This window comes from Centrocercus urophasianus, unplaced genomic scaffold, assembly GCF_019232065.1.
Source record: "Centrocercus urophasianus isolate 14NV4802_14NV808 unplaced genomic scaffold, USGS_Curo_1.0 seq_305, whole genome shotgun sequence".
NCBI classification, from domain to species: Eukaryota; Metazoa; Chordata; class Aves; order Galliformes; family Phasianidae; genus Centrocercus; species Centrocercus urophasianus.
This window is the reverse complement of record NW_024884873.1, coordinates 14,844-30,789: the sequence shown is the minus strand read 5'-3', so window position 1 is coordinate 30,789 and position 15,946 is coordinate 14,844. Positions and strand designations below refer to the sequence as shown.

Sequence of the window (15,946 nt, the reverse complement as noted above, 5' to 3'; positions counted from 1 at the left end):
CTGCATAATGAAATGCAGGTCCTGTAAAGGGATGCAGGTTTTATGATTGCATGCAGTTCTTGTAGTGGTATAAAGGTTTTGAAAACTATCTTGAAAACTATTCTCATCTGTTTACTCTCCGGTAATACTGTGGCATTTGGTCGATGGTTGTAGGGGGTGATGGAGATAGGAAGGGATGCAAGATGATAGCCAAGAAAAAGCATGGGCTGGATGGAAATGGGGAAATATGGGGTTGTTCCAGTTTTGGAGATTCACACAACACAGGCACCCTTCCTCTGGTTTTGCATGCTGCTTTCATAGGGGACGGGCTGTGCTTTGTGCTCATTTAACACACTGAAAACAACAAAGCCACCAGGAAATGTGCCCTGAGAAAAAAAGAAAAAGAAAAGCAAGAAGAATAGGAAAAAGAATAGGAAGAAGAATAGGAAGAAGAGAAAGAAGAGGGAGAGGAGGGGGAAGGTGAAGGTGAAAGGGAAAGGGGGAGGGAAAGGCAAAAGGGGAAAGGGGAAGGGGAAGGTGAAGGGGAAAAGGGAAGGAGAAGGGAAAAGGGGAAAGGCAAGGGCAAGGGGAATAAGAAGGGGAAGGGGAAGGGCTCACATACAACATGCAGTTGTAGGTTTGGTAAAAGTGAAATTATGAGTTATTATTTGATTGGGGGAAAGAGACGAGAAAATGTAAAAGACACAATGGAAGACATTCAGGGAATTCTATCCTACTCCTAATCAAATTAGGAAAATGGAAATTCCAGAATCAAAATGCCAGGGACCAGCACAGGAGGTTGAATTCCTGGGAGGCTTGTGAATTAAAGGGGCTGCTGTTACATCCCAGGACACCCTAGAGAAAGTAGAAAAGGTGGAAGTCCATCTAGTGTATAAGACTTACAGTAGTTCTGGGGAGCATCAGGCTACTGGTGCAAACGTATTCTTGGCTTCACCATTATTTCACATCCCTTGTACAATTTGCTCAGAAATGGAAAATGATGGGAATGGACTGAACAGCATACAAATGTATTGGAACTGTTAATAAAAGAAAGAAGGCTATTCCATCAGCTTGGCACTATAATTCTGTCTGACCCTATCCATGTTCAGTGGGGGTATAGTGAACATGGTTCCACAGCAATCTATGGCAAAAGTGGCCAAAAGGGCTGAAAAGACCATCAAATTAGCACTTGGTGGATTTCACCTTGTTTTTAATACAACTGAGCAGGTTTTCTTTCCTTTTGTGTTCACAGGAGTCCCAAATGACCCACACATAGACGGAGGGACCTAGGTCTAAGGATGACCCACCAGGTTGAATTAATCATACTACGTTTCACTCCAACCCTAATACAATCCCCTTTGATTTGTCACAAAGTGACATGGTATCTCTGGCTTAGAAATGATGATGTATTGTGCCACCAGAAGGTGGCATTGTTGGTACAACTTTACTCTGTTGGAAGTCACTCTTGTGACTTGCCTTGGGCAACAATGGCAAAGGCAAATAGGGCTTATGTTTAAATTCATAGTTGCATTGACCAAAGCACAAGACCCTTGTGCTGCAGAAATACTCTGCAAGTGTTGGAACACTACAAAGCCTATTTTAGACCTAAATCCATCTACTTTAGCTTTCCATGGGAATGAAGTCTGCTTAAAGGGTTGGAGACACTCTCTTTGGATGACTAGGCTCCATGTCATCCCAGGGAAGAAAGTACAGATTGGCTGCTGGGTAATTGATGTGTCTGCTTACCAAAGACCCACCAGAGGTAGAGTAGCATACATTGCTAGTTTCAAACCTATCATGCAAACTTTCCCCCTATCAGGATGTTATCAATATACTGATACACAGTATGGTCAGGTGGAACAGGAATCTTTGCTGAAAACTTAGCCAAAGCGTTATGGGTATTAGAGAATGTTTACATCCTCTCTGAAGCCTCTTAAATGTATATTTGGTCTTCCTCCAGATACAAGCAAACTTATCCCACTCAAGGAGAGAAATACTGAGAAACTTATTAGCCTCCAAGGCAGCCAATGAGCCGTGAGCAGCTCCCTGTATCAGTGTCACTACCACTCCAGTGTTTGCAACTGAGGCAGTTAAAGGAGCAGTTTTAGCATCTGACTGTTGATATTCTACTGTGAAACACCATTACCTAGTAAGTTTTTCACTGGCCACGCAGCTGAATAGTAAGGCAAATGAGTCCTTTTAGCCATGGCTCTTTTTTCCAATTCTGTCATCACTCCATCAATACACATAAGCGCTGCTGATGGATATTGCCAGATATTGGGGATTTTGCAGGGAGTACAGGCTGAACAAACCAAGAGATATCAGCCATTTCTCACACGGCTTGCTCTCCAGACCCTTCCCCACCTTCATAACTCTCCTCAGGATGCATTCAAATACTTTCATGTCCCTGTAATACTGTGGCACCCAAACCAGCGCTCAAGGTGAGGCCACACTTCTAGGAATGCAGCATCCACAATTTCTCTCGGCAGCCAGTTCCAGTGCCTCACTACCACAGAGTAAAGAACTTCTTCCTAACATCTGGCCTAATTCTTCTGTGACCAGGTGGCTCACCTAGTAGGGGAAGAAAAGGCTGTAGATGTGATCTACCTAGACTTCAGCAAAGCCTTCAAGACTATTTCCCACCACTCTCCTGGAGAAATTGGCAGCCTGTGGCTTGAACTGGAGTTCTTTTCACTGGCTGAAAACCTGGCTAGATGGCTGGGCCCAGGAAGTGGTGATGAATGGAGTTAAATCCAGCTGGCGAACAGTCACAAGTGTTGCTCCCCAGGAGTTGGTATTGGAGCTGGCTCTGTTTAATATCTTTATTGATGATCTGGACGAGAGCATTGAGTGCACACTCAGTAAGTCTGCAGATGACACCAAGTTGGCAGGAAGTGTGGATCTGCCTGGGGGTAGCAAGGCCCTACAGAGGGACCTGGACAGGCTGGAATGCTGGGCTGAGGCTGATGAGATGAGGTTCAACAAGGCCAATTGCTGGGTCCTGCACTTTGGCCACAACAACTCCAGGCAATGCTACGGGCTTGGGGCAGAGTGGCCTCACAAGTTAGGGAGATAAGTCCAAAAAGTACTGTCTCACCGTCACAAGGCCGCTTCCTCCGACAGTGCTTTGCTCTGTCAGTGAGGTGACATCCTTCTACTCTTTCACCAAGTGTCTGGGACATGACCCTTTTCAGTCTTTTATAGGTTTATCCTGCTTTTGTGATGGGGACGTTTGGGCAGAGAGCAGCTTGGAGCAAAGCCCCACTGAAGCCAGCTGTCACATCAGCCTTCCAAAATCACAACAGATGGGACAAGCTGAGATGGGCAGCAGAAGGAGACCCAGTTTGCTGATTTCTCACTGGAGCAGTGGGAGAAGTTGATGAGACAACCCAACCCTCCACTGATGGGAGATGACCCAAGGAGCTTGGTCCAGAGGGGAATCCTCTGTCTCACATCATATCCCACAGGATGTGCTGGTGGATGGTATATCCCAGGGCATCTCAGAGGAACAAAAGAGTCTGGTGTGGGTTGGTTAGGGGAGACAAAGCTAGAAACTTGAACGAAAATGAGATGGCTTGGCATTGATGTGGAGTCTGAAAGCAGAGGTCAGCAGGAGAGAGAAACAGCAAGTAAGTAAATTAAAGTTAGATCTCTCCTGGGAGACACAAAATGACAAAGAGGAACCTCGACCTGGTGTGCCCAAATTGTGTAGAGGAGGAGAAGAAACCTGTTGTCTCCCGGAGCCCCAGGGCTACGGTTGTGGTTTCCTGAGTCTACCCTGCTCCACCCTGAATTCACATTTCATACCCAGGGCAGGGAGGCAGGGTGAAGCATGAGTTGTTGCCCAAGCTGGGAGACGCACCCTGCACTGCTTCTGGTGGGGACAGAGTTAATTTCCTTCCTAGCAGATGCTGTCACGCTAAAGTTTGGATTTATGAGGAAAACAATGAAGGCACGCAGATGCTGTTGTTGCAGAGCAGTGTTTGCACAGAGCCACGACTCTTCAGCTTATCGTGCTGCAGCACTTGTGGAGACACAGCCACAGAAGATGACCCCAAAAGCTCCAATGATCCTTTGCACCTTTGTTGCTTGTTTTCTGCTGCTGCTGCTGGAGGGGATTTCAACACATTTTTTGTAAATCTGGGATTACTCTCTTTTAATGCTGGGACCAGAAAGTCCACACTCTCTGCATGGAAGATCAGGGAAAGGTGGGTGAAAAATGAAACTAAAGAACAGTGCTACAGTTTGGTAACAAAAGTTTAAAAATACATATTGGAATTAAGTTAAATTAAATTGATAGACAGGTAAGTATATAATTATAAAAATAATAATGAAAATCATAAAAGCAAAATTAAATAAAATTACCCACAGCTGCTCAGCATGCAGGGGAAAATCTCAGCCCTTCCATGAGCCCATTGCACAGCTCAGTGCTTGCAGCCTGCAGCAGGAAGCGCCATGGAGATTTCTGTTGAGTGCAGAAAGGGAGGGAGCTGAGTCAAATATTTTTGGGGAAAAAAAAAATGGAAAGAAGTTTTCATTCTTGCACCAATCACTGCAGAGGCTGCTGGAATAACAGCTAAACTGCCCTCCCTGGAAGCACAGGGGCGTCATTTCTCCTTCTCTAGCAAATGAGTTTCCTTCCTAGTGCATAACACAGCCCTCAGTGCTGGAGCCAGAATACATCAGGATAGCAAGGGAGAATGCTTGGTAACAGCACAGCCACTGCATTTGCTGGGAGAGAAGCTATGAGGAAAATGAATCCAAAATGCTGCAGAGGGGTTGAAGAGCAGAAAATCAGTGCAAGAATCATGCAGTTGTGCAGGTTGAGGTGTTGCACAGGGGATGTGTGCTTGTTTCAAGAGGCTTTGTTAAAGGCTGTACAACTGAATATGCAAATCTCACCCAAGAGGTGTTCCTGTGTGGGAAGAGAGGTTCAGCTCACCGACTGGTCCCAGCAGCATCCTCCTGACTGGTCAGCAATGATACCTTCCCCAAAAGTCCTTCTCTTCTAAGCTCTCTTCATAGTATTTTCTTACTTTTGGGTGGAGCTTGAGTGACTCTAGACACACACAATCTATTTTTTTAAAAAGTTTACTCACTGAACATGTTTTTCACAGAAAGGTGGAAAGCTGCCAGCATAGGGTGAGAACAATTTATCAGTCCTGTAGTACCAAGAAATTTCCATCCCCACAGTGTGATCACAGTGCTTGGACGTGGTGTTTCCACTCCACCCCACCCTCCGTGCTGTATCTCTTAGAGCCTGCACACCACACTCTTCAGGTGCTGCTGGTAATCTAAGGTTTGCAGGTCTTAGATTGCCTAGGGAGCTATCACAGAACTGATGAGCTTCATTCCACCTCGGAGGTTTCCTTCTCTCAAGGAGTGGACATTTCAGTAACTCACCTCCAGTAAATATTCCACATAATCTCCCCAAGAATAAAAGTCACTCAAGCGTCACAATGTTTAGCAGCAACTGCAGAGATCCTCTGCTTTCCTGTTATGAGTATTAGAGCTCATGGGGCTCTCGGTCTGCTCACTATTTGTGGGGTAAGATGAATGGCTGATAGTCATAATATCTGGCAATATCTTAAAAGCAAACCAGCTAAGCTTAGGAGAAGGAATGTCCAGCAGACTGACTGGGGCAATTCAGCTGCTTAATGTGTTACCCTTCTGCAATGGCAGCTGCTGCTGGAACACAGGAGCAATGGATCCCCATTTTAGATGCATTCCCATGAGAAATGCCATTTCAGCAGTGGCTCCTGCTTCTCTTTTACCTGGGAAACTGGAAGCTTTCCTGCAACACTCCACTTCTCATACTTATTTTCAGAAGGTAAAAGCATTGCTAAACAAGAGGCTCAACCTTGTCATTGAAGCAGATCAAATTACGAAGGCTGGACTTTTCCCTTCACAAACCCAGACTGACTCTGAATGACAGACAGTGGGTTGACCAGGAGCCAGTGGGATCATTACAAAGAGCAAGGTCAGCAGGTCGAGGGAGGGGACCCTCCCTCTCTACCCTGCCCTGGGGAGAGCACATCTGGAGTGCTGAGTCCAATTCTGGGCACCGCAGCTCAAGGCAGAGAAGGAACTGGGCCCAAAGATGATGAGTGGCCTGGGGCATCTCCTGTATAAATGATGTCTAATTCAGCACTTTATCTTCATCCTTGCAGAGCTTTGGAGCCCACTTCTTCCCACAGTGCACAGAGATCACACAGAGTCACTCTGAGTTTTGAGTTGCACTGCATTGCAAACATACTGTTGCATTGCAAATGTGTTGTTGCAGTGCTACACAGCTGCTCAGCAATAAATTTGCATGGAGCAGTTGAATTCACAGCTGCTTGTGACCCTTCCACTTCCACGTGTAAACCTATAGTTTAATGTGACCTGTGCAACAAATAACATTGGGACAGAAAGTATCAGGACTAACCAAGGACAGGATAACTAAATTTGTATTTAGCAGATACCCTGCATTACTCCTTCACGGGCAGGATGTGGGAGGAGCATTTATTGTTTTCTGAGCATCAGCAAACCCTCAGCCCTGGAATTCTGGATATTTTCCAGCTGGATCCTTCCAGAACCAGAGCTGGGGATGGAGCAGGAGAGCACAGCCCTCTGTGTCGCTCCCCCCCAGGACTTCCTTGAGCAAAAGCTGTACTTTGTGAGACCTGCAAAGCCCGACAGGATGTGGGGGAGGAGCACTGCATGCCCTGCTCTGAGCTCCCATAGGAAGCCACCACTTTTGTTTTTGCTGCTTTTGCACCACTGCAGCGCTTTTGGAGCTCCACAGTGTTGCTCCCAGGACTGAGTGGGGAAGATGCCACTAAAGGAGAAAAAAGAAAAGGAGAAGCCTTGCAATGACAACTGTAACCCTGGGCAACTGGGGGAGAGTGTGGAGAGCCTGATGAAGAGCATTGATGTGTGCCGCAGCGTGGGCCTGGAGATCATCAACAGGACAAAAACAGTGACACTGAAGGAGTTCAGGTGGGTACCCCTCTGTCCCCTGCTGCTTTCTGCCACCCTGCCTATGAGGGACATCTCCAAAGACAATGGAGAGGCTCAGTGCCAAGTGCTGGAGCAATTTCCAGCATGTTCCTCCATCTTGTGGTGGACCATCCTCAGTTTGCACTGTACTGCTTCACACACTCCAAGAAATTCCTTCCTTGTCCCCATGCTTCTCCAATTCTTTCTGTGTCTTTATTCTTTCCTTATTCCCTTGGAGGCCTTGCTTAGATTCCCTGCTGTCATCAGTGAGTTCTTGTCCCTTCCAGCCTGGGGCAGCCAGTCATGAGCACACATTCAAACTATGCAAGCATTACGGCTCCTTTCTCTTTAGCTGTTTCCCCCCCATCAGATACCTATATAAGAATCCTTTGAGCCACTCCTCTTCTGTGTCAGTGGTCCCAGCTCTGCCAAGGGGACAGATTCTCCTATCCCTTCACCATCTCAATGGACCTCTGTAGAACTCTTTACGCTGTCTCCCTTCTCCTGGGGGCAAGAACTGGACACAGCACTCCAGGTGTGAGCTCAGCCGTGCTAAGCAGAAGGGCAGGATCTCTTCCTGCTTTGGGCAGTGCTTTGCCTGATGCAGCCCACAGCACCCTCAGCCCCATAGGCATCAAGGGCACATTGCAGATCATGTCCTTTTCTGCCACTGCTTCCAGCTGGGTGCCCCCAGCATAACCCAGTGCTGGAGTTACTCCTGCCCAGCTGCTGCACCTGCACTTCTCCTTGTAGGACTGCATGAGGTTCATGTGCACAGAGGGCACAGCTTGGGTCCAACAAGGTAAAGGGTAAAGAGGCTTGGTAGGGGCACTGAGCTCCCTTTCTGTCATGCCTGCTCTGGTGATGCTGTGCACTGGTGATTCTGGGAGTGGTAATTCTGTCTCAGGGATGCTTGGCATTGGCAATGCTTGCCTGCTCTCTAGAGAACTCTGAGTCCCACTCAGCACCTCTGCAAATGAGTTGCCCTTGTGCCTCCATCCGCTAGGCTCCAGCTGCCCTTTCTCACCAACCCTCCCTCTACAGGAGTTATTGCTTCAGTGGCAAGATCCAGACCACGCTGCCCTTTCAAATTGGCCCGAACTCCAAAGGAATATGTGCCTTTGCAAAAACTCCCTACAGCCTGCGAGGGAGCGTGGGCATTGTGGTCTGCAAGGCTGGCGGTTTCTTTTTGGCCATCACATTCTCCAACCCCTTTGACTACATCCTTTACAAAATTGAGTTTGCCTTGGAGATCTTCACAGAGGAGAACCACCTGGGAATCCTCAGTGATGTCTTCTCCAAGACGATGAAGAGCAAACCATACTGCGGCTCCTCACTCTTCCAGCGAGCCACGCTGGGGTATGAGCATGGAACCCTGGAGGTCTCCAACGAGTACATTCGTGTTCAAGCCAAGATGTCCAACAACCAGAAAGCCATCCTGAAAGTCCAGGTTGAAGACATGAATCCACCACCCTACAACAAAGTCATGTGAGGGCACCACTGCTGCCAAAAGGATCCCCTGGGAGATATTCAGCAAGGATGCAGCAAGGCTTCTCCAGTGGTTTTGGAAGGAGGTGGATGGTGATGATGGATCCCATGGGAGATGGAATCAACACCTCATGGCTTTGCTGCAGGGCCAACAGTATTCTACAGCTTGCAAACTAACTCATGATTACATATGATAAACAATAAATATATTCTTACCCTCACAAGTTGCATATATTCTTTCAGAAAGGCTCAGTGCATGGAGAAAATTCTGACAGCCAGCAGCATGGCAAGACACAGTGACACCATGGTGTCGCTGTGTCCTTCTCTGTTCTGGTGTCCTGGCTTGGGATGTCTTAGGTCAGCATAAATGTTGGTGGAGAGCAGCTCCAGTGGGATGTGAAAGTTAAAATTAGGGTTAGGATAACGGCTAAAGGTAGAGCTAGGGGTAGGTTTAGGGGTAGGAGTAGCGTTAGGGGTAGGAGTAGGGTTGGAAGAGCTAATAAAGATGATGAGGGCCCTGGACAAGGCTGAAAAACCTGGGACTGTTCAGCATGGAGAAGAGAAGGCTTGAGAGGAGACTTGGTCAGTACTTGTAAATAAGTAAAGGACAGGAGTCAAGTGAATGGAGCCAGGCTCTTTTCTGCCTCAGCAGCAGAACTAGGGGTGGTGAGCAAAAACTGGAACACAGGAAGTTCCATGTGAACATAAGGAAAAAATTCTTCACTGTGATTGAACAGTGGAGCAAGCTCTGGAGCAACCAGAGAGGTTGTGGAGTCTCCTTCTCTGGAGATAAACAAAACCTGCTTAGTTGCTTTCCAGTGCAAACTAATCAAGGGAATTCTGGACTAGATGATTTCCAGATGTCCCTTTTGACCCTTTCAACTCTGATTCTGTCTCATTGTCAACATCATCATCAACATCAACATCATCGTGTCATCTTCAAACCCTGGGTTCTACTGGTGACCTGGGCAAGGGTGTAGGTGAGCAGGATGTCACCTATATCACAGATGCCCTGCTCCAGCTCCTCAGAGGTGACACCATGGTGACTAAGGCACAGAAGAAGGCAGGAGAGCTGCTTGAAGAGTGATGGGGCCATCATGGAGTCCAGGAGGTTGGTGAGACTCTCAATGATCTTCAACTTGTGGGGGAGATTTGGGGTTTGGGGTTGCATGACCTAATTCAAAATAATTGGGGTTTGGGATGGGAGGCTGAGTGGGATCAGTGTTGGGTCATGGGGATTGAGGGGGTTGTGCTCCCCTAAAAAGAAATCTAGTGGGGTCTCATTGGGCTGAGGCTTCTTCGGTGCACACAAAGATGGAAGCCACCACCAGGTAGCAGACACTGTGGGAGTACAGAGAGGGCATTGTGACATTCTAGAGCCTACTCTGTCCTCCTTTCACTCTTGCCATCACACCTTGCTGACAGGGGGTGTGGAGTCCTGTGGGGAGAAATGGAGGAGTTGTAGGGGTACAGGGATAGGCTTGAGAGGCAGTGAGATGGGGCTGGCACCGGACAGGCAGGACCAGGGGGACACTGGGAAATACTGGGGTAGGACTGGAAGACACTGGGGTGAGCAAGCATGTTCGGGGCTAGGCTGAAAGGCACTGTGGGCTCTCACTGCATTCCCATCAGGGCCCCTCAGCACTGGTACTTGGTGGGGGCATGCTCCTGGTGGGAGGAACAGGGAATATGGTAGATGTAGCTCAGCACCTCGGAGCTGTGGCCCTATAGCGGTGTTGTAAAGCAATGAAGTTATAATAAAATCATAGATTCAGAAAACCATAGAACTATAGAGTCCCAGAGTCAATAAATGATAGTCACAGAGTCAGAGTCATGGAATTACAGGCCACCTTGAGGCCTCTCCTCCATCTCCTGTTCTCCGGGACAAACAAATCAAGTGCCCTCAGCATCTCCTCACACACTTAACGCTCCAGATCCTTCCCCAGCTCCATAACCCTCCTTTGGATGTCCTTTGGATGTTCTCAAATAGTTTTATGTCCTTTTGATGTTGTAGGACCCAAACTGCACACAGTGCTCGAGGCAATGCTGCACCATTGCAGAACAGAGAAAAACATCAAGAGTTATCAGCCTGGATTAACCGAGGGAAGTCATGTCTGCCCTATGACACTTTTATGATGAAATCTCCAGCCTTCTCCAATGGATGACGTGGGTTATGTGAATGTTGTTTTTCAGGAAAGCTTTTGACACTCTCACCCATAAGACCCTAAGAGGGAAGGTGTTGGTAGGGACAGGACGAACAAACAGAGAGGTGGATCAAAAGTTGTCTGAACAGCTGGACCCAGAGGATAGTAGTGAGTGGTGCAAAGTCTACCTGGAGGTCAGTGATGAACAGGGTACCTCAGGGACTTCCTGGTAGCAGTAGGCCTTGAAAGGAACATTCATGGAATCATAGAATGGATTGGGTTGGAAGGGACCTCAAAAATCATCTAGTTCTAAGTTCCCTGCCGTGGGCAGGATTGCCAGTCACTAGATCAGCCTGACATGTGCTTCATCTGTGAGAAACAACCGAGCACCCAGGCTAGCACAATCCTGAAATAAGTATGCAGTGCCTCTCCTGAGTGTGTGATGATTGTATTGCATACCAGGCTTTTCAGACAAGGTGATCCAGAGAAGTTGTAGATGCCCCATCCCTGGAGGTGTGCAAGGCCTGGCTGGAGGGGGTCCTGGGCAACTTGGTCTAGTGGGTAGCAGCCAGCCCAAGTGGGACGTAAGGTCCCTCCCAACCCAAGCGATTCTGTGGTTCTGTTGCTCCATAAGAGGCTGGAGATGTGGGCAGACAAAAATCTCATGAAGTTCACCAAGGAGAAATGCATAGTCCTGAACCTGAGAAGGAACAATCCCAGCACATGATGACATGCAAGGGCACCCAACTGGAAGCAGATGGCAGAACAGAATCAAGGAAGTCCTGGTGGACACCAAGTTAGTCATGAGTTAGCAACATGCCCTTGCTGTTAAGAAGGCCAGTGATCTTATTGGTTTTATTAGGCAAAGTATCACCAGTATCAAGAGAGTTGAACGTTTCCCTCTCCACAGCACTGGTGAGGCTGTACCTGGTGTTCTGGGTCCAATTCTTGCCCCCCCCCAATACAAGAGAGACCTGGCCTCCAAGATGATGAAAGAACTGGAACGCCTCTCCTATGAGGAGAAGGTAGGGGAGCTGGGACTGCTCAGGGGGTATCTTACCAGTGTGCTTAAATACCTAAGTGGATAGTGGGAAGGGGATGGAGCCAGGATTTTTTTAGTGCAACAGGCCACAAGAAGAGGCAACGGGCACAAACTGGAACAAAACAAAATATCAGGAAGTATTTCTTTACTGTGCAGGTGAGGGAGTGGTAGAACAGGTTGCCAGAGAGGCTGTGGAGCACAGTATTGCATTCATTAGTCTTAGCCATTAAGGTGGGTTTACATAGCATTGGTATCCAAGAGGTTTATCCTCCTAGTGGATAAGCATCACGAAAGATGAAAGCCAGGGGAGAGTCTCAGCTGAAGTGAACGCAATGGAAAAGAGACAACCTGTCTCTATGCAAAAGGAGAGAGCAAAATGAGGAAACTGGGGAGCACTGTCAGTCACTGCTGAATGTAAGAGATGATGGAAAATGTTTACATGCATGCCTGTCTCCGAGTTACTGAAATGGGCTGGCACCTTCTGTTGTACAGCAATGGTGCACAGTTTCTTCATTATCTCTTCATAGTCCTGTGGGATCTGCATCAGGGAATGGGAGTGACACTCGGTGACTTAAGAAAGTAAAGGCAGGAGAGCCAGAGAGTGTGAAAAAGAGCATCCTGAGGAGAAATCCAAACCTACAGTATCTCTCATCCCCGCTGCAATGCTCTGGTACGGCCTCATACTGCACCGGTTAAATAGGTGGGAACATTAAAATTAGCAGAGGAGGTCGCTGTTGTGCTACCTGTGGACCACGTCCTCCTGGGTGACCTCTGTGCAAAACTTGCAAACAGTCTGTGCACAAGGTCACAACACATCTGCAGTACTTTGGGTCTGGGTTCTTCAGGGAAGGAAACAGGGATCTGCTCAGGAAGAAAGTTTGGAGGGAATCAGATGGAAAGGTGGGAGAAAAACAGACACCGAAGTACTCCAAGGAATCTAACAGGCACCCAAATATGAGAATTAAATAGGAGTTATGTGCTGTGCAGAGGACATTGGAGATTTGGAAGGTACATATTGTAGGTTCTAATATAATAGCTCTAATATAACTTTATAACCTGGTAAAAAGGAACGCAGTCCAGGAGTGAGCCCCATGACACAGAGACTCAGGACTACATCCACAAGTTCTGGCACCTCACAATTAGTGAATACTAATTAGTGAATACAACGTGGTTTGGCCTACTCAAACCACGGTGGTGCTCAAGATGTTATGCATCTTCACCAGCTCTGAAAGGACACTGTACAAGCTCTCCCAGGCTCCATGTAATTTCCTTGAATATATGCTATTTTTTAGATCTTATATCACCATCTCTTGCTCAGTTCATGTGTAGCCAAATTTTGAGGAAGAGATTCTTGGACATCTATGCCAATTTTGCAAACCAATATTGCATGCCAATTTTTGTCATTACAGCGTGTTCAATTCAAACACACTGTGCAGACTAGGGGGACATATCCACTTCTGTGTTAAGAGCTGGACAGAGTGGATGGAGTGGAATAGAGTGCAAAGAGCTGCCTCTGAGAAACAGCCATGATCAGATTGAGAGCTGGTGAGTGAAAATCAGGGACCAGACCAATAAAGGACATCTGGGGCTCTACTACAGCTGTCTGATCAGAGGAGCCTGTGGATGAGGGCTTATTGCTTCAGCTGCAGGAAATGTGCCTGCAGACCCTCATCCTGATGGGGATTTCAAGCACTTCAGTGGCTGGGAAAGCAGTGTAGCAGTCTTTAAGCAATCCCGAAGACTCCTGGAGTGCTTTGATGATAAGGAGAGATGAGCAGTGTTTCTGAACTTGGTACTCATTGACAGAGAGGAGCTCATTAAGGACGTTAAGATTGGAGGCCGCTCTGGGCTGTAGTGACCATGCTCTGATGGAGTTTGTGATCTCGAGGAGGATGGTCCTGGGAAAAAAACAAAGTCAGGACCTTAGAGTGAAAGCTTCAGACTATTTAATGGATTACTGAGTCGGATCCCCTGGGAAGCTGTCCTTAGAAACAAAGGAGCAGGGGAAAGCTGGCAACTCTTTAAAGATGCCTGTCTGAGAGCACAAGAGCTCTCTGTCCCCAGTATAGGAAAACTAACAGAGGAGGCAGGAAATCTGCACCTGCTGGTCAAACTGGGGGATAAGGACACGTACAGATAGTGGAAATTGGTGAGGGATGTGGAAAAAAAGAAAGAATTCTACGGTGCATTAATCAGAATGGACAGGCCCTGGCACAGGATGCCCAGAGAAGCTGTGGATGCTCCATCCCTTGAGACCTTCAAGGTTGACTGGGGGCCCAGGAAGCCTGGTCTAATGCATATCAACCCTGCTAATGGCAGGGGATTGGAACTGGATCACATTTTAGGTCCCTTCCAACCCAAGCTATTCTGTGATTCCATAACTGTGATATTTGTGAGGAAATGAGAAAGAGAACTTTCCAGCTTTAAGAAGACAAGAAATGAAATTTCAGCACAGCTTGGCAACCTTTGTACTCATTTGCTGCGTTGCTTTTCTCACCAGATTGCAACATAGCCCAGTAGATGCAATACCCAGTCTCCCACAGTTGACAGCAGAGTTTGTTATTCACAGTCCTGATGTGAGTCCTCTAAATAGACCCCTAATTTTTTCCTCCTTTCTGCACAATGAAATTGTTAAAATGGAAGAGTTATACTCCAGTGAAAGAAATGCAAGTGTAAAATGCATCTCAGCACTGTGAACTGCAGTTAGTGGTGGTGAGCTCCCCTTGATCCAGATTCAAAAAGAGCCCTTTGAATTCATCAGGAGGGGTAAATAAAGGCACAGAAGGTGTCTCTGCTCTTCCAGGTCTCTCTCTGTAACTTGGTCTCTAAGCACCCACGAGCAAGAAATATAAGAAAATAAGAAGTCAGCAGTTTCACTACCTTTTAGTCAGCAGTCAGTTCATAGTTTTGGCTTCTTCTCTCCTTTGGGGAAAGAAGGCTTATGAGGGAAATTAATCAGCTTTTTTTCATGCACTTTCATAGCCTCAAGCTTGAAAACATAAGGAAGAACACAGTAATATGGAGAAATTGTAGAATATCGCCTTTGTGGCTTTCAGCAGTAATCATAACATCTCTGTCTCTTGCAATTTTGTTTAACAAGGATGAAAATTGCAAAAGTCAGCGTGTTTTCCCTACAACTGCACTCCACACCATGCACAATTGCTTCCTTTCCATCTCCAAGCCTGGAAGAGACAGGGATGCTGAGCACCAAAGCTCCTTTTCTTAGAACTTGTTGGGACATTGTGCTTCTTGGGGGAGCCTGTGTAACACCAAAGGAAACAGAAAGGACACTGTCTTTATCCAACCCCCCCTGCAGTGATTAAAAAAACAACATTTTGATAAAATATTTTGATAGATGTTTTAATGAATGATGAGATTTTAAAAATAAGCCATTCCTGGTTGTCACTGATGACAAGGAGATGGCTCACAGCTGGGTTTAAGGATATTGTTCAGAATCTGAAAAGCACCAAGAAGACTGTCAGAGCAAGGCTGGTTTCAACATGATCCCATAAAACAGTCCCAGAGACCTGAATCACCAGATCCTTAATATAACTCTTAATATAATATTATATGTGTATAATATTATGTATATTACAATACTAAATTATAATAACTTCATATAACTTAATATATTGATATAATAGGATTTTGCAGTAACCCACCACCATTCTGAAGAAGAGTCTCTGTTTTCAGGAGGCATTACACTGCTCTATCTGCGCCACTCACATCCTTTGAGGAGGAGAAACACTATGAATAGATTAGGATTAATAAAAAATAATCGAGAAAAATGGCACTAAATCACTGGCCTTGCCAGTAACCCATTCAAGAAATTCTGAGGGCACAAAGAGCAGCTCTCTAACTCTGCACCGTCCCATAAGGATCCCATAAGGGCAGCCTGAATGGCAATAAGCATGCGGTGAAAGATTTTCTTTTCAGCATTTTCATGCAGTGAAAATATTAAGTATTAATTTTACCATTAATATCTGAGGTCTGAGAACTTTCTCCTGCTGAGAAAGCGAGCTTGGAATCCAACATGTCTGCTGGTTTCCCTGGCAATGGGCAGGGAAATCAGCTATTTCTTCCAAACACGAAGGTCTGGAAGCTGAGCAAAGCTTGTAAATAACTTTCATTCCTCAAGGCACATTTTTTCCAAAAAGCAGCTTTCCAAAAGGGATGATTGTATCCCTGCCTGCCTCACCTCATGGAGAGACAAAGAAAAGTGGATGCTTTGTCTTTGCCCAGAGGTCTGGTCTTTGACTGGGAACATTCAGGGAGCGGAACTCTCTGTGGGTGATTTTGGGAACACTTAAAA

The 15,946-nt window shown here is 46.6% G+C and overlaps 1 protein-coding gene across 1 annotated transcript; it reads left to right on the top strand.

Annotated features, from left to right (window-relative positions):
* The first annotated feature begins 6,631 nt into the window (after positions 1-6,631).
* Positions 6,632-8,669, top strand: LOC122165932. The gene is made up of 2 exons (XM_042829329.1): positions 6,632-6,960; positions 8,005-8,669. Exons 1-2 carry the CDS (start codon positions 6,794-6,796, stop codon positions 8,450-8,452), a joined length of 615 nt encoding a protein of 204 aa, XP_042685263.1. The 5' UTR covers positions 6,632-6,793; the 3' UTR covers positions 8,453-8,669.
* Positions 8,670-15,946: the final 7,277 nt, after the last annotated feature.

Bases quoted from the DNA above. Each gene is read 5' to 3' on its own strand.
- LOC122165932 (XM_042829329.1), top strand. From the start codon at position 6,794: ATGCCACTAAAGGAGAAAAAAGAAAAGGAGAAGCCTTGCAATGACAAC. The intron at 6,961-8,004 runs GTGGGTACCCCT...CTCCCTCTACAG, and splicing joins GTGACACTGAAGGAGTTCAG to GAGTTATTGCTTCAGTGGCA.